General features: G+C 40.2%; 1 protein-coding gene across 3 annotated transcripts in view; it reads left to right on the top strand.

The window, feature by feature from the left end:
- Positions 1-22367, top strand: part of CARMIL1 (capping protein regulator and myosin 1 linker 1) — a 322541-nt gene that overhangs the window by 278929 nt on the left and 21245 nt on the right. For all 3 annotated transcript variants that reach the window (XM_082637868.1, XM_082637867.1, XM_082637866.1), the window contains exons 30-32: positions 12208-12274; positions 12521-12717; positions 21153-21265. In XM_082637868.1, coding sequence (XP_082493994.1) covers positions 12208-12274; positions 12521-12717; positions 21153-21265 — 377 coding nt within the window. The remainder of the gene's footprint in view (positions 1-12207; positions 12275-12520; positions 12718-21152; positions 21266-22367) is intronic.

The following is a 22367-nucleotide window of genomic DNA, read 5'->3' as shown; positions in this document are numbered from 1 at the left end:
GCTCTCAGCAAGTTGTATAGGAAAAAAGGAGAAAACCACGTACCCACTGTGAGACATGCACTGTGCCCTCTGCTTTGTCATGGCAGCCATATGTGGTAACTATTTTAACCTGTTTTTCAGATGAGAGCTCAGAGCTCAGAGACGTTAATACACTTGCCCCATATCACACGGCTGGTTTAGGGGTAGCCAGAGCAGAGGGCTCAATTCCAAATGATCCATTTCCCAAGCCTGTACCCTCTCTGCTGCATCCCTGGTCTTCAGGCTGGACCAGGTCACTGGAAGAAAAGTCCAGGGAAGGTTGGGTTGGGGAAGACCCTTTTCACGCAGGGTTTGCACTGAGAGTTTGGTGGGTGGTGTCTCTAACTGCGGGCTAATTCTGTCCCTCCCAGGTTTTATTCTTCCTCTTAGTGAACTGGGAGGGATTCTAACCTGTGGTAGCAAATCCCACCTCTTGAAATAATGGGGCAAGTGATGGCTCGAGTTGTAGGTGTCTGAACTGATGGGAACAAGCAGCAAAAAACTGAGAAAAGAGGGCTGTCTGCCTCTGGAGGCTGCCTACTGAGGACACACATGATCATCCCCAGTTCAGTCCTGCTTACTCAGGCCACACCACTGGCCCTGACTTACAGTTGGACAGTTTTCCTTCTTGCCTAGGAGAATTTGAGGGTTAGCCAAATAAAGGCTTGCTAAGGAGGGAATGAAGTTATGATACAGCAAAGTCCAAGATCAGTCCCTATCTATGACTCTGTGGTGCTGTTTTGCTTGCTGGGTGAGGTGGAGCCTTAACCTTGGGAACTAGTGCTGTAAGCTTTAGACCTAACTGATCTGACTTGGATTATCAAAATTGAGGTATGTGGTCATTTTGCTCTCCCAGACAGGAGATCAACTAACTAGAGCTGAACGGTAGGGTGGGTACCTGTAAGTCAAGCCAGGATTCTCTGGGAGCAGCCTTCATTCCACTTCAGCCCTTGCATGAATGCACTGGACCTTTGAACGACGCAGTGGTTAGGGGCGCCGACAGCCCCCCCCTAAAAAAATTGGGCTATAACTCTGTACAGCCCGCTCTCTATGTCTGTTGTTCCGTCTCTGCAGATTCAACCAGCCTCGGATTGACTAGTACTGTAGTATGTATTTATTGAAAAATAATCCCCACTTAGGTGGACCTGCATAAGTTCAAAGCTGTATTGTTCAAGGGTCAACTGTACCCAGTTGAAATCTCCAAATGCCATACCCAGTTCAGCATGGCCAAAATGGCCCTTCCCCTGAAAAAGATTTCAGAGCATCCTCTATCACGGCCGTAGCAAAACCTCAGAGAGGGCTTCTAGTTGTGCAGTGTGTGGCCTCCACTCCCCAGGTAACTGAATCCGTTGACCATCTGTATCCTGTTATTTGATGCCGAAGCCTTAAACGTTGGAAAATGTTAATGAAAGACAGTCATTGACAAGACAGGGTTTGTTACAGTATTAAGTCAGGACAACAGAGATTACATACATATGCTCTGAAAGCCATTCTTCTTTGGTTGTAATACAACGTCACAGTGGTGTATAAAAAGTGTGTTTGGTAGACAGTTTATCCAACTTTCCACTATAGCTTGGTTGCAAGATCAGTTAAAATGAATAAAAAGTGGGCTGTTTCCTGGAGAAAACATGACAAAGATAAAGATTTAATTTTCTTGTATCAAAAAAATTGTGCAGATCTGGAAAATAAGGAAACAAACCATGTTCACTTAAAAATAGTACTGTACTGTGATCTTCACAACAGTCTCATCAGTACAGCTCCCTGAATGTTTTTGTTTTAACATCATGATGCCATTTTAACTTATATATGAAATGAGATTCTGGATATAAAAGTTAATGAGTGTGATGTGAATAGCTGGATTTAACATTGCATTCAGTAGGAAATGTGGTGCCTCACTAAATCTCTACACATCATTCCTCCTTTTGTCCATTGATTTATAGTGGCTCTCTCAGAGTTACGGCTTCCATGTACTACTCTTCCTAGATATTAAAGATTGTTGCTCTCCAACAGTCATCATAGGAAGGATTAGGTATCTCATTCTCTCAGTAAGATTTATACCGCCTCAAACTTTAACAAGTAGAAATGCATAAAAATTACTTTTTAAACTACAAATGTGATGATACTGTTTGGTTAGATATTTTGAGGGTAAAAATAATAATGAGTAACTTTGGGTTCCCCTTGAGCATTGACTCAGATGCCAATCTGGTAGGAAATATTTAATTATTATAATCTAGTTCATTAAACAGGGATTAACCATATTCATTTTAAAAATGCACAGGAAAGCACAAGATGACACCAGCATATCTTGAATCAAAAAGCAAGGATTGGCTCTAAATCCAGTGGGATCATTGCAAAGGATACAAAATCCAGATTGAAATGGCTTCCACTGGGATACTCCCTGCAACCAAAACAGTAATGACAGTAATAGTTTAGGATACATTGAATTAATTTTAAAAAATCCTTAAGTCCATAGTAATACTAAGAAAATAAAAGAGAGAGGATGGTACAGAAGATTTAAAGAAGGGAAATTTGATCCTTACAGAGGAACGGCACCTAACAAAATGTGGGAATAATGATAGAAGTAGAAAGTGACAGTTTTGTAGCTCTCTTATATTCATTCATTCAGGCAAGGATTGTCAATGGTTGTTTACAAATGGGCTCATCCGCATAAACTGAAAGTATCACCTCACAGAGTTATTATTATCAAGAGACAAGGTACCTTTACAAATTACCAAGGGACAAGGTACCTTTCCTTTGAAGCAATTGGGAGGTTCCTGCCCTATTGAAGTGATCAAATTTAGTGTCACCAAGAATGGAACAACTTGATCTGGGTGCCACCTGTTGTGATTCAGTTGTTTACAGCATCACCCGTTTGGCATTTGTGCTAAAAATAGTTCACCTGAATCTAATTATGGGGGACAATCAGACAAATATAGAATGTGGGAGAGTCTGTGAAACAACTGGCCTGAATTCTTCAAGAAAGTCAGTATCATGAAAAAGAAAGGCAGGATTGGGGGTGGGGGAAGGAGGGTTTGCTAGATAAAAAAGATGAGAGAAACATAACCATATATCGTGGGTGAATTCTCCATTAGATCCTGCATCTAAAAGGGGCAGGGGGAGTGTTGTAAGACATGTGAGGGACAGTTGGGGCAATATGAATGTGGACCATGGTATGTACGTACATACTATGTAATTGCTATTAATTTTGTTAGGTGTATGGTTATGTAGGAGAATATACTTCTTAGGATATTCACACAGAAGTATTTAAAGGTGAAATGTCAGGATGTCAACAACTTTTAAATGGTTCAACCAAAAATTTGTGTGAGAAAATGGAGGAAATAATGTGACAAAATGTTAGAGAATCCACGTGAAGAGTATACCTGTATTTATTATACTATTTTTGTGGTAAATTTGAAAATGTTAAGAATAGTTGGGGAGCAAAGAGTAGGTGTACGTATTTGAAGTTAAAGAAGTGGACACCAATCCATGAACCACTAGGGTCCATTAGGAAGTTTTTTATCAATCTAACATGAAATGGGAAAAATAAGGACAACAGAGAAAAACTTTACATGAATGTAAATGTATCTAATTTAAAGGCCTGTTCTTTTTTTTTTTTTTTTTGCGGTGTGTGGGCCTCTCACTGTTGTGGCCTCTCCCATTGCGGAGCACAGGCCCTGGACACGCAGGCTCAGCGGCCATGGCTTACAGGCCCAGCCGCTCCACGGCATGTGAGATCTTCTCGGACTGGGGCACAAACCCGTGTCCCCTGCATCGGCAGGCAGACTCTCAACCACTGTGCCACCAGGGAAGCCCACTCTTCTGTATTTTTGAGACATTTTAACATGTTTCAAAAAGAATTCTGCCATATATTAAAAATAAAAAAAACTTGGAAAAAAATCACTTTTTTTGTGTGTGATAAAGGATCCCATAATAAATGTCTTTGGCCATTAACTTGTAAAAAGAGTTTATCTCTGCAAAAGCTTTAAAAAGTGAGTATACTTGACTAGGCAACTATCCATAGTTGAAGTCCTCATAGATGTGATGCTGTTTCTGCCCATGGAAGCTGAGGGAGGGCCGATGAGGTGGGAGCCAAAAGGCACCTCTGCAGTCTTTGGGCAGATTTGCCTAAATTGCTGTGCTTGGTGGTAAACTCCCTCATTTGCTTTTTTTTTTTTTTTTAACTAAATGGATTTTCTTCCTCACCCAGTCTGGGCCGGTTCTTGAACACCAAATCACTATCTCCATGTTCTTGTCAAAATGAATTACTAAAGTGGCTGGCAAAACATTTACATTGTTTTGTTAGAGTGAATCCTATCCAGGTTCATGTTGAATTTTTTTACTCCCTCAAATGTGAGTTTTGTGGTAAAGAAAATTAAAAAGTTAGAAGTGGTACCAAGTTCTTGTTTTAATTTGGCTTCTTGGGCTCCTAAATGTTGAGATGGCAGCTATTTTTTTTTATTATTATTGATTTTAATTATTTTTTTAATTGAAGTATAGTTGATTTGCAGTATTGTGTTAGTTTCAGGTGTACAGCATAGTGACTCAGTATTTTTACAGATTATATTCTATTGTAGGTCATTACAAGATAATGGGTATAATTCCCTGTGCTATACTGTAGATCCTTGTTGTGTATCTATTTTATATATAGTAGTTTGTATCTTTTAATCACATACCCCTAATTTGTCCCTCCCCCACTTCCCTCTCCCCTTTAGTAACCACAAGTTTGTTTTCTATGTCTGTGAGTCTGTTTTAGTTTGGATATACATTCACTTGTATTATTTTTTAAATTCCACGTTTAAGAGATATCACATAGTATTTGTCTTTTTCTGTCTGATTTATTTCATTATACTGTTCTCTAGGTCCATTCGTGTTGCTGCAGATGGCAATATTTCATTCCTTTTTATGGCTGAGTAATATTCCATGTGTATACATATCACTTAATCCACTCATCTGTTGATGGGCACGTGGGTTGCTTCCATGTCTTGGCTATTGTAAATAATGCTGCTATCAACTTGGGGGTACGTGTGTCTTTTTGAATTGGTGTTTTCGGTTTTTTCCAGATAAATGCCCAAGAGTGGAATTGCTGGATCATCTGGTAGTTCTATTTTGAGTTTTCTAAGGAACCTCCATACTGTTTTCCACAGAGGATGCACCAATTTATATTCCCACCAACAGTGTTGGTTCCCTTTTCTCCACACCTTCTCCAACATTTGTTCTTTGTAGACTTTTTGATGATAGCCATTCTGACCGGTGTGAGGTGATACCGCATCATGGTTTTTATTTGCATTTTTCTAGTAATTAGTGATGTTGAGCATCTTTTCATGTGCCTGTTAGTGAGATGGCAGTTATTCTTGAATGCTTCATGGCAATAATAACACTTGTAAAACACTGGTACATGTAACCCTGAGTTGCTTTAAGAATCTTTAAAGTTTCTTCACATATATTACAGTCAGTCAGTTTCCACCTGATGATCAAATTTGTCCCTTGTCATTACCCATCAAGAGGTGGCCACAGTGGTGGTGGCATATGGTCCTGCAGATGAGCTTCTACTGGGGTGTCTGCAGAGTAAGTCCAGGCAATCAGTCAGCACCAAGTGACCTGAGTGATGCCTTTAAGTATTCCTAAATAAGCTTTTTGGAGAGTTCCTACAAAATTACAAAAAAGCACACCAAAAAAATGTCAAACACCTGTGTCCCCACCACCTGAATAAACAACACGTTAGCATCTTTTTCGTGCCAGTGTGTTTTTTTGATACCAGAATATCAACTCTAGGAATGCAGGGACCTCATCGGTCTTCTTCACTGCTATACCCACGCCCCTTCTCCAAGAGTGCCCAGTGTACAGTAGGTGCTCAGTAAATATTTGTTGAATCTCAAATAATATGAAACATTCTTGATAAAATTATAGCCTCATTTGGCCTCTCCTGACAGCTTCACTCTTCTCCCCCTTTCCTCAGAAGTACCACTGTCACAATTTTGGATGCTTTCTGTTTATTTTATATGTTCCAAGCATAATGTATTCGTAACAGCATATAGTGTTATTTTGTATGTTTTAAAATTTACATAAATGGCATCATACCCTGTGTATCTTTCTGAAACTTGCTTTTTTCATTCAGTATTACCTTTTGAGATTTTTCATGTTGCTATATATAAAGTTTTTTTCTCCTTTTAACTGCTGTTCCATCATTTGAATATACTTCATTTTAGTTATCCATTCCTGTGTTTAATAGGCTTTTAGATTGTTCCCAGATTCTTGCCATTATAAAGCTACTAATAAATGCTTCCTCTCCCCTCAGTTTTTCTCCTTGGGAATAGCAAAATGAAAAAATGATACTACTAATGCTCAGAATCACTGCCAGTTGGTGAAGCACTGTGGGGCCATTGACTGGCAGTATATGCCAGGCTCTGTGCTAATCCTCACAACAGTTTATTTTACAAACTAGAAAACTAGGCCTGACTTTACAAAAATATTGGCCAAAGTTCCACAACCCCTTAACTGATTCGAGCTCAGTTCTCGGTTGCCAAAACCTTGAGCGTGGGACATACTCTCGGGAGAGGATGAGTTCCAAAAAGTGTGCTGAAGGATAGAAAACTAATGATGTTGATTCCTTTGAAAAGTTGAAATGTCTGTTGCCATGGTTTCCCTCTTCATAGGAACATTTTTTTTTGCTTGCCTGTCATTTTAGGAGTTGAACCAACTGAAAGGTTCCTTACCTTCACTTATAATGACCTTTAGGTGGATAACTGGGACAGAGTACTTGTCATGTTGAATTAACCTTTCACAAAGAGAAAGTCTAAAATTATCTGTGGGACTTAACCATCAGCTATAACTCTCGTATGTATGTATCCATAGTCACACCTTTAAGGAAGCTTCTGAGGGCATGTATAGTTAAGACAGGGGCAAGAGTCTTTATTTCAGGCCATTCAGGAATATTTGAAAATACATTTGTGCTTTTTCTCCTTTCATTCAGCAAGGCTGTTTTCAATCTAATTTAAGGTATCATAAAATGAGGTGTATTTGAAGAAAATTGCCTAATGAAATAAGAAATTAGAAGTCTGTGGATTGAGACTTTTTTCAGGACCTTGCTGATGGAAGCCTTTATGATAAGCACATAATACTGAGGATGATCATAATGATGGTGGTGATGGTTATGGGAAGCCTTTTACTTGTGTACCACCCACCGGTTTACAGTCACAAACTGAGAAGCCCTGTATTTTCATCCTGCTGTATATTGAGAAGAATTGACACACAACACACAAAATACGGAATTTGAAGGAAAAAAGTCAACCCCAGGTAGATGGAGTAGGTGGCCTTCCTCAGAGTGTGTTTTCAGGAAGTTTGGAAAAGATGCCCCCCATCTTCACAAAGATCTGACATTCTACAATGGGACTTTTTCGGTTTTGTTATGCTTTTAAAAATTCTTTTATAAATTTTCAGAATATTAACATGCCCTAACAACTGTTAATAATGGTGACCAATGAGGTTTTAAAAATTCTTTAATTAGAGATTTAATGTGAAATGTAAGGTGACCTAAATTCCCACTAAGGTATAAGGTACTATCAATGTTAATGACACTATAGGTATGTAACTGTGCTAGGTCCTGGTATCAGATCCTTGCTTGAAATGCTCTGATGACTGAGGGGGAGAGAGAACTCAAAGCTGCTGCTACAGTGGGGAGGACAGAATGATGTAAAGACCCCTAGAAGGGACGCTTTACATGTGCCCAAAGACATGTTGTCCCCACTTAGTTGCTGGGACTAGCCCTGTGGCCCAAGAACCAACACCTGCATGGAGTTTGCTAATGTCCATCCAGTGTTCTGTCTACCGTGTGCCTTTGGAGCTGATGACATCTCCATCTCCCAAGTAGGATTAATACCTTACGGGGTTGGTAGATGGCATTTTGCACGCACTTAGCAGAAGAGGTAATATCTCTTAAGAGTTTCTGCAGTTTTCAAGCTGTAATTGTGCTTCTGCTTAAGAAAAGCTAGGTTGGATGCCTTAAGCTAATAATAGTTTGGCCTCATTCTTGCCTCATTCCTTTGCTATGAAGGCTTTTTATGTAGCTTTTCTGTTTATTTGTGTATGGTGTCTCTCCCTCCCCATTTCTTGTAATGCTGTTGCTTTATTTCTCTTCCATTCAATTTTTTTTTCCTTTCTTTTTGCTGCATGGAGACTCTCTGCTGTACAAGTGTAAGTATTTTTTGGTGGCTCTGCAGATTCTGGCTGTACTAGTTTACATTCTTGTGCTCCATTTGCTTCCGTGCTGCCTGGCTGATCTCCCAGGAGACTGTAGTGTCGTCATCCATCTTGGATCCTGAATAAAATAGGCAGCAATTTAGAGAGAAGATTGAACTTTACAAGATGGTTCAGCTTAGCAAAACAGGCGATGAATTTAAAATATTCCCAGCCATGTGCCTGAAAGCAAGAGTGTTGATGAAGAGGGTATAAACATTCAAGAGGAGAAAAGTGCTTCTTCCGTTCATGTTTGTAAAAAAAAGACATGATTACTTAAACTTCCAAGGTTTTTAATTTCTGATTCTTGTCATATTACTTGTTTCCCAGAGTTGTAGAAAACTGGCATCGTAATACCTTCTTTTTTACTAATCTGCTTTCCAACTGTTTTTGTTTTCTTTTCTTTTTTAACCTCAAGGAAAAGAAAAGTAATTAAGGATTCTTGAGCTTTGGTGTGAGGGTGTTGTTTATTATTCTTTGCGCAAACTTGGTAAAATGAACAAGGAAACTACTCCATCCTATTTTTCTGGTGATAGAAATAATTTAACTCTCATTTTTAAAAAAATTAGTATGTCTAGGAATTATGTGTTAAAAATGAGTTTAACAGGAAAATATGCTGTGTTGTTTATAAGGTTCTAACATTAGTCCTTAACGGTAAAAGTGGATATGTATCACTATTGAGCTACATGGAGAATAGTTATAAATCCATTATAAAAATTGGATCAAACGAGTAAGATTTCCAAGCAATGTAGACATTGTGCTGCTTTTGGATGCTTGGAGAATAGAGCCATGCATTTCATTCACTGTCTGCCACAATGGGGATTTACTGATGTTTGTGATACCAGAATAAGTCTGTGTTTAGAGTTTTCCTTCTAAAGTTATATTTTAAAGGGTTTAACACATTGTTCCTCATATTTCCTGAGGATGTGAATATTGAAAATTACTACTCATAAAATGCACTTTTAAAGACAAAGTAATTTTGTCTAGGCCTGAAGTAATAGTTGGCAGTGTTAATCATACATCAATTTGTGAAGGGTCCCTTTGGTGTGTGTACCTCTTCTGCTTCCATTGCTGACCCCCTTCATCTGTTGGGCACTTTGTGATTTCTCTGATCAGAAAATACTTAGACATTGACAAATGTCCAGGAAGAGTAAACAAGGACTAAGACATAGTGTGAGAAAATTAACCCTTTTATTTTGGTTCAAAAAGGGAAGAGAGTAAATGTAAATCTGGATGGTAAAGCCAGATTTTTTTTTTCCAGGATTCAATTCATCTAATCAACAGGTGTGAGAAGGGGGAAGAGAGTGCATAGAAACCATCTTTCTAGAGAAACATACAGTATGTGTTCCTAAACGTACACATAGGTGGATAATCATATCATTCTTACATTTCCTCTTGCTTTAGATTTATATGTAATCAAATCATAGGAATGAGCCAATAAGATTGAGCAAGTCCACACTGTCTGTAAAACTGTTAGGGAAGAAACAATTGTAAAGAAAAGAAAGAAAACTATGAAGAAATAAAATTCACTTTTTTTCTCCATTGTTATACTTAAAGCCATATTTATTCTTTCTCGTGAAAGAAAGAGATTGTAAAACAGTTCATCCATCGAAAGAAATGTATAATATCAGGTTGCATTCTTAACACCAATTGTAGAAACCAGCCTGATGGCAAGCTCTGACCATTTTAGCAAAAGGCCATTGGCCCTGTCCAAACATGGCAAAACTTCAGAATTCACGGATATGTCAAGCACAGAGAGAGTTTTATGCAGAATGCAACTGGAAGTTATATGCTCTTGTAAAGAGCATATGAAATGAAGGAAAGCAATGAAAATGCATTAGAATGCATCTTTCTGATATTCAAATTTTGTGTACTAGGTTTTGAGGCATTAGAAAGCTAGAACAAGAAAGGCAAACTGGTTTCCATTTGATTAATGTCAGCCATCAAAAATCCTGATGATTTTGTATGTTTCTCAATGTGTCTATAAAATTAGATTGAGCGGAATGCTCCATTTACAGTTGGGCATCAGTTTGTAAATGAGTTTCTGTCTATTTTTTATATATGTTATATATATTCTCTTATGTAATTCTATATGTATTTTTTATATATTTACAAATTATAATATAGTTGAAATGTCATTATTGTCATATGTTTTAACATGCATTTGGTATTCATTATAAAGGCTAAATAGGGAAACTTGACCCAGATTATTTTTGCCCACAAACATTTTTTCGTATAAAATCTAATCAGGAGTCACAGGAAAAAATTTTGGAAGACATCTTCATTCTATGCATTTTTAAACTTCTTTCCTATTTAATGACTATCTAAATGAATTGGCTGGAAATTATATCCCAAGCTACTTCTTAATCCTTTTACCTATCAAGGTTGTGCACAAGGTGGATACAATACTGAAGGAGTTTTCATGACCAAACACAGCATATATTTTGATAGTTTGTGTCTCCTTGAAAATTATTTTTAGAGGTTTCACTTATGAATAGACCAGTCACACCACCTTCAACCAACTGTAAGGCCTGTTTTGGGGCGAACTGTCTTGAAACTGGATTCCTTTCCAGTTGCACTGGATTGGTTGTATTTTTATTGAACCTGCAAAGCCCTATGCTTTATAAAAAGATTTTCCTCTGATTGTCTGCCTTTAAAAAACCTTGAAAGAACCAAATCAGCAAGTTTCATAATGTTCAGGAAGACCAGTCTGGATTTAAATTCTATTGCTCACCATTTTTAATCTCCTTTTTCTCTCAATAATAAATAATAGCAAAAGGATATTATTTTAAAAAATGACATAAGATTGTCAAAACTATAAAGCTGTTTGCTTTAAAGGTCAATATGAAATAATTTATTCTTTGAACCTTGTTATCAACCTGTGGATTTTTTTTTTTTTGGAGAAAGCTTTAGATGACAACCTATTAAGTGAAATGAAAGTCTACAAACTAAGTTCTGTCAGTTATGGTATATCTTAGTTTACATGAATACCAGTTTCCAGTATCAAAGCAGTTAACACCCCTAAAATCCATCCGTTTATTGATCACAAGTGATGAGGCAGGAGGGATGCTGGGCTGACCTTAATAACTGGCTCTGTCCCTGGCCCTGCTCCTCTTGACTTGAGTGGTAGTCCTTATCATCTCCATGACTCAGTTTCTTCCTTGCAATTTGTGGAGGTGATGACAAAGGTTCCCTCCAGCTTTGACACGAGTTATTGTGTTGAGGGAGAAGCTAATGTCTTCCTTAAGGTTTGACTTAACATAATCAACAGTTGACACCAATGCTAGAAAAATGCTCTAAGACGTTTTGGCCATGGTTTGGGTTTTGGTCTCCTTTTTTAAAAGGAAAAGAAGGATCAAAGATGTCTTACTGAGATGTGACAGCAGATAGACTTCTAAATCATGGCAACTTTTTTCTTTGGACTTTGGTCTATGGTCTTTGCTCATAATGTAAAGATCAAAATTTTTGTGGCAGAAATGTGAAACAAAACAGTTAAACTGCTTAAATCATTAAGATGACAAAAAGGAGCTTGGTGTTGCTTATATTGATGTTTCTGTGATAATGAACAGTGAATAATTGTGTTTTCAATTTTTAGCGACTGATTTTTACAGTCTTTCTTTCTTATTCCTTACATCTGTTTTAACATCCTCGTGTGCAGGTTAGAGCTAAATCCTATATCGTTCATTGTTCCTTTTAGCTATAAAAGTAGAATTTAACTGAATAGGGCTGGGGAAAGAAGTTGGCTGTATCATTTGAGAAAGTGGTAAGCATTTAGAAATGTCTTGGCTTAGCCCCTTCAGTCTGGCTGTCAGCTGTTACTAACCATCCTCTGAAGAAGTAAATACTGAGCGTAAAACAATTGATCCCAAATATTACCCCCCCAGCAATGTTTCTAGACTTTGAAAGTTAAGTTTTCCGGGAATACCTGTCTAAGTACTTTCTTTATTTTATTGCTAGATGACTCCTAAATCCAAAAGGAAGACTATCCATAGCCGAATGCTGCGGCCTGTTTCCAGGGCATTTGGTAAGTGAGTATTTTGCTAATGCCAGTCGTTGCCTTATAACTGTGAAACACCCCTCAGCAAGAACCTCGGACCACTTCAAGGATATTTCTTAGGGATGCTCTAAGTGAGTAAATATTGAGAAAGAGAATTAAGTGATTTGTGAATGAGTGTTTGCTATTCAGTGATAGACTTAAAATTACTTCTAGGAACTTTTTAAATCCATCTCTATGCAGTAAGTTTCAACCTGGGGCTTTGCTTTGTTTTAGAAATGGAATTTGATCTTGACAAAGCCCTGGAAGAAGTGCCAATTCACATTGAAGACCCGCCTTTCCCATCCATCAGACAAGAGAGGCAGAGCTCAGGGTTTATCTCTGACTTGCCGTCCGAGGAAGGAAAGAAGCTGGAGCACTTTACCAAGTTAAGACCAAAACGGATTAAGAAGCAGCAATCCACGCACGCAGCGGTAGGTGGGCTGGAGGGGCCCTATCTCTCCCTCACCCTGTCCTCCTCCAGGGAAACCTGGAGAGTCTTATAAAAGCGTGTTCATACCTGAAAGCTTGTAGTTAAGGAGAATAGAACCTCTACGTGTGTGTGATATTCACATAAAATGTCTCATTTGCTGCTCAACAATTTTGGAAAAGACAACACTGTAACGTTTTCAACTCTTTAGAACAGAGTTGCCCCTTGGAAGTTGTTAGAAAAATACCAGTCATGTGGGTGAGATAAAAATGCTACATCTATAGAATTTTATAGTGTCCAGGTGTGAAAAGATGGAGAATAAGTATCAAAGAATTGATTTGTGATTAAAAATTGTTTGCATTTGATTTTGGACTGCACCCATATACTCCCCCACCTCCGTGTTCTGACCTGCTCTGGTGCCCTGGCTTTTGATAACCCACAAGCTGAGTGGTGGAGGAGAGGCCGTACCTGGGAGAACCATGCAGGCGGCATGCTTCTCAGCATCCTGCTCTCTACTCAGGAGAGGACTGAATTGTTTGCGCTAAGGAGCTTTAATGCAATTGACCCCATGTCTCTCTTTGGTTGGTGTCTTTTCTCTCCTTTGCAGTCAGACTTCTTGAAAAAGTTTGTCTTTGCCTGTGGTCTTTCTCCCTCACCTTCCTGTCACTCTGCAACCCACCAAAATCTTCATTCTGTACCTACCCACCTCTGAAACTACCCTGCCAAGGTCACTCCTAACCTAATCCTGTGGACACTTGTCAGCTGTCAGCCTACTTGACATCTCAGCGGTTACTTGACCCAGAAAGCTCCATCCTTCTGTGGGCCTCTGAGTCATCACTCTCTTTTCTTTCCTATTCACCTCTCCAGCGATGCCTTTTCAGTTTTCCTCTGCCTGGCCTTTGAGTGTATTATTTGTCTCGGTGATGTCATCTAAGCCCGTGGTTTCAGTTTCCCTGTTGTTGACTCCTCCCTCCTCTGTTGAGCTCCATATTCAGATATTCACCTGCCTCCTGGACTTTAAAGTCCCGGAGCACCTCAGGTTCAACAAATTCAAAACTGGGAGCCTATCTTTCTCTATAAACCTGCCCCACAAGGAGCATCACCAGTCAACAAGCTAGAAACCTGGATATGATCCTGAACACCAGCTCCCCAGTGCCATCCCTATTTGCTCGTCACCTTCTTCCTTTCTCCTCATCATCCCTGCATCCCTCACTCTCATCCTGTTTCAGGCCTCCAGTGATGCAGCCTTTTTGTCATTGCTTCCTCTCTCCCCCCCGCCCCCACCCCTCCATCCCCCTACCCTTAGCTCCTAGGTGGATAACTACTCATTTTGCAGACCTCCACTGAGGCAAGACTTCTCCCAGGAGGCCCTCCCTGTCTCTACCTCTGTTCTCCCACATGGCTGGGGGTGCACGACTCCAGGGAAGGTTGTTCTCCCACACTAGTTGTGCACAGTGCACAGCCTGAGCAACCTTCCATGGAGGCCCTGCTCCCCCAGTGCCTGGCTTTTACCCTGTTACAGCCCTCACCGTACAGTGTTTTCTAGGCACGCTTTCCTCCTTGTGTATAAGCTCTGTGTAGGAAGGTGTGTGGTTTATTATCCTTGGTTGTATACTGAGTGCTTAGTATGAATTCAGTACAATGTAGCACGCGTTCAATACTCACTGGATGATAGGTGGATGACTGGAGTCGTAGATGGATAAAAGTCACAACCAGTTATCTGCATGGTCAGTCATTTGCTCATTCCAGATCCAGGTTGGGTGTATTTGGTTGATTTTTCTTATTTGATTCTGAATATCTTGACATGGTTTCAAAAAAACAAAAGAAAAAGAATTTAGTAAATTGTTTTCTTTTCCAACTTACTTGATTTTAATATTTTATTGCACTGTGACATATTCTTTGAGGAATAAACTTTTTTCTTTTATAAATAAGGGAAAGGCCTTTCAGATGGGGAAAAAGACAGCATCCCACACTCCAGATTCTACATGGTTACTGAATAAATGGTTCCTCTGGCTCTTTCCCTGTGGAGGGTCATTAGCAGTATAGCTTGTATGTGACATGATGGTTTAAGGTTCCCCTTGATTAAGTCACTGACCCAGGGAAAGAGAACGTTGTGTCCTTTTTTTCTTTACCCATTTGAAAAACGAGAAAGAAGGGAAGAAAGCTGTGACAGAGTCTTGGTGGAGGAGTGTACTTAGGTCTATTCTAGAGCGACTTCAACCTTGTCCACAGAAAAGCTCAGACTCACAGGGTTGGCAAACCCCAGGCTGCTCCATCCTAGGGACTCTGTAGCACAAGGGTATGTCCTAGGATAATGGATTATGGTCCTGGGTCTAAATAGATCTTCCCAGAGGCTTGGTAGCCTGAGAAACGTGCACAGCTTGTTCTCCCTTGGTTTCACAGTGAAAATATGCTGCCTAATGGTTTCACAGAGCTTGTGATTTTCAAAGTGCTCTCACATTGAACACCTCTCTGCAGCTGCCACACCGGCCCCACTGTCCGCATTTTCCAGTGGAGGGTGAGAAGGCTGCAGTATTTAGTAGCAGCAGTCATTTAATATTATCATTTTGGTTTTGTTTTGGTGGATTGAGTAGCCTTAGTCCACCCTAAATGGATCTTCGCTTTTCTAGAGCTTGTCCTTGACCCTTAATGCCCCTAATGAGCTTTTCTGGATGTCAGAACTCTCAAAGCCAAGGTATGGAGGCTGTTTTTACTTTCAGCATTTCTAATACCAAATGTGTGGTTTTCTTCCCCCTACACCTGCTAATTCTTCAACTCTGGACAACTGGGTGTCCCACAATTTAATTCAATTCTGACCCCTCAGGTGAAGGGCTCAGTGGTACCCTCACTTCAGATACCAGTCTCAGGTCGCCTCCTGTACTTCTGACTGACCGACTTCATGGGAGGTTCCCATGCCCCCCTCCTTAGGTTAGATAATTTGCTAGAATGGCTCAGAATACTCAAGAGGACACTTTACTTACTATTACTGGTTTATTATAAAGGATACTGTCAACTGAAATAAAAGCATGCAATGTGAGAGCTGTGAGTTTCAGTTTTATTTGGGGACTTACTGAGTGAGGACTATGGCCTGGGAGCCAGCCTCTCCAAAGACTCTGAGGAACTGCTCAAAGAGGTGGGGGTAAGGTCAGCATATGTGTGATTTTGGAGAATGGGTATGTGGAGTCAAGCACATATCTTGGTAGAAGGTTGCTGCTGGTCACGGGGCACAGATATCTTAATGACTGTAGTGCTTTTCTAAGTATGGGAAGATGTGAGAAATGGGGTTCATAAAATTTTCTCTTGAAAATATTTAACTATCTGAAGGCCTGTTCTGCCAATTTTCCCAGAGCACAGAGGGCCTCATTCCTGATCTGCACCCTGAACTCCTTTTGGGTGTGTTGAAGGTCATCGACTGCAGTGGCTAACGGCTTGATTCTTGTAGAGCCACATGGCAAGCAACAATCTTTAGTTGGCAGTTGTTACCCATACTGACCAACTGGCTATAAATCAAAGGTTCCCACAATCCTTCCTGGGTTTGATGTATTTGTTATAGCAGCTCACGGAACCCAGACATTACTTACTGGATTACTAGTTTATTATATAAGGATATAACTCAGGAACAGCCAGATGGAGGAGGTGCTTAGGGAAAGATATGCAAGAAGGGGCATGCAGCTTCCATGCCCTCTCCCAGCACATCACACTCCCTGCATCTCCACGTGTTCACCAACCCAGAAGCTCTCCGAACCTTGTCCTTTGGGGTTTTTATGGAGACTTCATTACACAGTCATAATTGAGTGAATCACTGGCCATTGGTGATTGATTGCACTTCTGGGCCCTATCAGCTCACTAAAGTGCAGGGGGTGGGGCTGAAAATTCAAACCCTCTAATCATGTGGTTGGGTCTCCTGGCTATCAGCCCCCATTTTTAGGTAGGTTTCAAAGTCACCTCATTAACATAACCAGAACACCTTTATGGCTCTCATTAGTTAGGAAATTCCAAGCATTTAGGAGCTCTGTGCCAGAAATGGGGATGAAGACCAAATATGTATTTCTTACTGTAAATCACTATATTACAACTATCTTCATAACATAGTTGGAATGCTTTCTCTCCTTTCCTAGTCTCTGGAACAGTTTGCAAATATTATAGATTTTGTGTTCCTCTCCTGGGAAGCCACCTGGGCCTGATGTGCTGTCTGTGTGCATGTCATGCTGATATGTCAATTTTTTTAAACTAGGGATTTGATTTCTTTTGTTATAGATCTGTTGGTGAAAAAGATTAATAGTCAATCTAAGAAAGGAATGGAAAATTTTATTTCATCCAACCTGAGGATTATAACCTGGGAGACAGTTTTTCAGAAAGCTCTGAGGACTGTTCTGCCTGTTAGAGGTCGAAACACAGTTACATAAGTTTTTGAGACAAAGGGTTATACGTCAAATGGTGTACTGACAGTTTACACAATCCAGACCTGGATGAACAAAGTGAGAAGTGGGTCATCCTGACCCCTAACAAGATTAAAAAGGAAGGTTATCGCCTAAGGAGGTCCGGTTAAGGCAGAATGCACAATAGAGACTCTAAAGGGGAGGGAGGGAGGGAGGTCCAAATGGGCAGAGAAAAATTTTAAGTTTAAATTTTTCTCATCTTGCCATAAGATACGAATTTTATTTCATCAGATCTATTCAGATTACCTAATTCTCCTTGAGACCACTTTGGTAATTCCTCTTTTTCTAGGATATTGCCCACTTAGTCTAATAGTTCATTTAGTTGTTTTTAGAAATTCTTTTGCATTTTTAATCTCTTCTGTATCAATAGCTGCGTCCCATTTTTCCATTTCTAATATATCTTAATTCCTCTCTCCTAATTTTGCAACCTCATCTTAGGCAACTAGTCTTTTTCAAAGAATTAGCTTTACTAGTCCTCTCAAGTTCATTAATTTTTGCCTTTTTTTAAATTATATTTTGTTTCTTTTACTTCCTCTTGGATTCCTTTTTTCCTGGCTTGATTGCTTGGCTCTTAATTTTCCATGTTTCTTACTGTCTAATGTATGCATGTAAAATTTCAAGATTATTCAACTCACTAATTAGCACTCTTCGGGTGTTTTTTGCTCAGAGTCCCTAATGTACCTAATTGTCCTTCCTTCCTGCCCAACTCCCCCCCCCCCCCCAGCCTGTGGAGATATGAGAGATTTGGCAGCTGCCTTGTCAAAATCCAGGTGCACCCCCTACAGTGCTGCCCTGGTGCATTCATCTTAATAATCCAGGAAGAGGAGAATGGAGGGTGGTCTGATTGTCTTCAGTCTTCATAATCACCGGCTTATCTTCTAAGCATTCACAAATTATCTTGTTAGCATTTACTTATACACCAGAGGTGAAATCTACCTTCTTTATTTCTCAGATACCAACAACAGCAATTTCTGATTTTATTTGCAAAAGCCTGCTTCTGAGCACAGGTGCAGTTGGTTCCAACTAGCTCAGGGCTAAGGCTTCTGCTCTCCCTTTGCAATAGCTCCGCTCCCCTTTTTAGTCTGAAATTTATTCTCCTTGACATTAAAGACCAAAATCAAATGGAATTTTGAGAACTTCCGATGTCTGTATGTCCTTTCCTTTCCTTTTGCTGGATATTGAGCTAAAACAGCATGTGTGTTTGGCTTTGAACTCTCCTGACAAACCGCATGTCATTTTAGTCTTCAGCTTCTCTGCTGCTCTTCTTACAGGCTGCTGACACCTCTTGCTTTTAACAGGTGCACTTTAAGCTGCATCTCGCTCAAGGTCTCCCAGTGATCCTGGACTTCTCTTAATCTCTCTACTCCCAGTCTCTTTATCTCTAAAATGACAGGGTTGGACCTGGGGTGGTGGGTGGGGTCTCCAAGATCCTGTCCAGCCCTAAAAACTGGCCTGTCCTACAGGACAGGAAACCATATTGCTTTGTTGAGCCCTGTGTGCCTCCATCTCTGAAATCCATTGATTGTTCTTCATGTCCCCAGAGACCTTTTATGCTAGCTGTGAATTGTTTCAAAGCAGGCAAAAAAGAAAAGGGCTGAAAGGAGAAATCATATTAGTAAAACTTTTTTTTCCCCCTCAAACGGGAAGAGGAATTTGAGAGGCAGCCTCTGAGGGCAAACGAGGGTGCCCTGGAAGGAAGCCCCATGTTAGGACCACATGTCCTGGGGTCACATCCTTCTCATCCATCAGTCAGGTGACCTGTGTGGGCACCCCTCACCCTCTGAGCCATGGTTTGATCTACTAACCAAAACCTAGGATAATGCTATCTTTCCTTTGCAGTTCAAAGGGTAGGTGTGAAGATGAAATAGTAAACTATCGAGCACTGTACAAACTTAGGGAGCTATTATTACTGTAGAGATTCCATTCTTTTACAAAAGGAAAAATGACGATCCAATTAAGTTCTGTGCTACTTTGTCTTTTGTAATTAAAACAAAAGTTATTCAGTGAGCTGCTTTCTCTCCATAACTGAATTCTCCGAACTTGGCTGATTCTCTGCTCTCTTGCAATTCACAAGAAAGCCTTGCTCCACTATAAAGCGCCATTCAGATGAGAGGTCTAATTGTTTTCATTATTTACATTTCACAGGGTTCTTGGTCTATTACCTATTATCTGCTCACTTTTCAGCATTTCACAAATGTGAACTCAAACACACAGCTCATTTTTATAATGGACGTTGCCAGTGAATAATTGTTTAAAGCAAATGATGGGTCTTTTCTTTAAACAGTGCCTGTGCAGACAAGAGCCAGTTTCCCCCAGAGGCAACTTGAGACTTGCAAATCAAGATTACAGGAAGGAACTTTCCCACTGCTCTGTGGCAAGACATCCCGCCCAGATATCGCAACCACATGGGAATTTGTCCTCTGCCCAACAGAATGGGCAAGATACATGTCCTTTCTCAATGGCCCACAACCTATCTGTGTGAAATATTAATACACTATTGCAGACACAAACCAAGCATGTTACTGAGTTCACTATGAGTTGTCCATTCAAAGAGAAAAGCTAGATTGATGAATAATTTCCATATACCTTCTCACCAGCTTCTGTCCTGAGACTCAAGCTTTCGACACCTGCCCCTGGATTTCCACAGCACCTCAGATAACACTGCCTGAAATTGGACTCATCATCTTCTTCCCCAGGTTGAATCTTTGACCTATATTCCCTAGAATGATGCTCCCATTCACCCAGCCTGGAAACTTCAACCTCATCTTAGGCAATGTCTTTCTTTCTCTTCTCATTTCCCTAGTACTTAGTCCCTCATCTCCTCCAGATTAGACTAAACAATCACAGAAGTCTTTCGTTTGTGTTCCTGAACAGATTTCCCTAGTTATAATCCCTGGCTTCTCCAGTATATCCTTCATGCTGCCCCGGAATCATCTGACCAAAATACAGGTTGGGCCATGGCATTTCTTTGAGGCTCCCTCTCACCTACAAAGTAAATTCCACACTTTTTAGCATAGGATTCAAGGTTGTTCACTGTCAGTCCTTGTATTATTATTAGTTGGGAAGTATTCATTCAACTAGAGATAATGAGAGATACTGAATTAAAAATGACTTAAATCATGAGAAATACTTATTTTCTTACTTAACAAGAAATCCAGAAGTCTCGGGATCCAGGACTGGTTTATTTAGCACAGCATAAGCACCCAGGTGGTTTCCCCTGTTCTGCTCTTTCATCCTCAGCATGGTGGATTTTGTCCTCAGGTTTGCTTCCTCTTGAACTCCAGGTGGCTGCTGCAGCTCAGACATCACATCCTCTCTCCCACAACCATGCAGAAAAAAATGCATCCCTTCCTCTGCAGGAAAACCTGCCCATGAGCCCTCTTGTAACTCACTGACCAGAACTGTATCACATGCCCATGCCTACCAGTCACAGACAAGGCGATTCATGTATTTGACTTGTTCAGATAAGTATTCCATCTTGAAATCAGGGTCCTTCCAGCAAGCAAGAAAGAAAGCAGGTGGTGATGGTGGTGGGGTGATGGAGTGGCCATTTTTAGTATCTGCTAGGGTTAATACTCAGCAGTTAACTCTATCCCTAAACCTCAGGCCCTGGCCACCGGAGTTATTACTGTTCTCAAAACTTAGTGTATGTATCATTTTCTCACGCATTCTCTCTTCCCTTACCAATATGCCCGCAACGCCTTCCTCTGCTTCAGGAACACATGACTCTTCATAGCCTGCTAGGTTCCAGGCTGCTTCTGAGACAGCTGTCAGACTTAACCCTCCAGCAGGCTTTGTGTTTATAGTGCATTTCCCACTTTTGTTTCTTTCTACCCTTGTTACAGTTGTAATGTGACTCCTATTCCAGTAGAATATAAGGGCCCTATGTCAGTCAGTCTTGTCCTTCCCATGGCCTTTATCACAGTGCCTTGAATCTAGCAATACATGTTTGCCCAATTAAGTTGAATGTAAATTAATATCACACCTGTTTGGTTTGCAGGGCTGTGCTACCAGCCTAGTCTCCCAAGATGGTGAACAGAATGGTCTTATGGGGAGAGTGGATGAAGGTGTAGATGAATTTTTCACCAAGAAGGTGACCAAAATGGATTCCAAGTGAGTTCAGAGTCATTTCACTAATCATACTGTTTAATTCATATTTAAATTACTAACAATTACAAGTAAACTTAGTATGTACGAAGGCTCTTATTTCATATAAGTATGAAATGTATTTCATGTACATTTCATATAAGTACATTTTGCAGGGGATTTACTGTTCTGGTGGTTTGCAAATGTGATCTTCAGGTCAGCAACATCACTATCAACTGAGAACTTATTAGAAATGCAAGTTCTCAAACCTCTACCCCAGACCTACTGAATCAGAAGCTAGAGGTGGGGCCCAGCAGCCAGTGTTTTAATAAGCCCTCCAGGGTATACTGAGGCACGCTTGAGTTGAAGGACCATTGTACTCTTCTAAATCAGACCACAAAATGTACCTCCCCAAGGTATTTTTTTTAGGGCATCATCACATTCACCTGGGTGTATCTAGGACAGTGGGCGTTGGCAGGCTGAAATTACTTACAGTGGACCCTTGAACAACGCAGGTTTAAACAGCACGGGTCCACTTATTTGTGGATTTTTTTCAACAGTAAATACTACAGTGCTGCACAGGCTGTGGTTGGTTGATCTGTGGATGTGGACAAACTCGGATACGGAGGACCTACTCTAAGTTATTTGTGAATTAACCCCCTTGTTGTTCAAGGGTCAGCTGTATTTTAAAATTCCTCACGTCCATAATTTGATGTATCTGGGGGCCCTATGTCATTGCTAAATGGCACAGCTTTAACAAACAGTGTCAAAATGACAACAGAATTAGTGAAGAGCCTTCAGAGTTAGCCTCTAAAAAGTTTTCTCTGTATTTTCTTATTAACAACATGGAGTTTCCTTAGAAGACAATTCAGTAGTACTTTTATTAAGAGCTTAACTTGAAACACTCCAGCCTTTAAGCATGACTTGTACTAAGTTACTTAATCCCCAACTATATGCAGATCCATCCCCAAGTACACTCTGAATATGGATTTGTGTCTGTGAAGTATTCTTCACCTTGAGATATCAAATTCAAGAACAAATTTAACCATCCTGATAAGCTGAGGGTGAACAGGCCAGGCACCGGGAAGGAAGAAGCTAGTCCGTTCTATAGATTGATGTGCCTTATCTT

The sequence above is a fragment of the Mesoplodon mirus genome (genome assembly GCF_964341445.2).
Source record: "Mesoplodon mirus genome assembly, chromosome: 12".
Taxonomy (NCBI): Eukaryota; Metazoa; Chordata; class Mammalia; order Artiodactyla; family Ziphiidae; genus Mesoplodon; species Mesoplodon mirus.
This window is presented reverse-complemented; position numbering and strand designations above follow the sequence as displayed.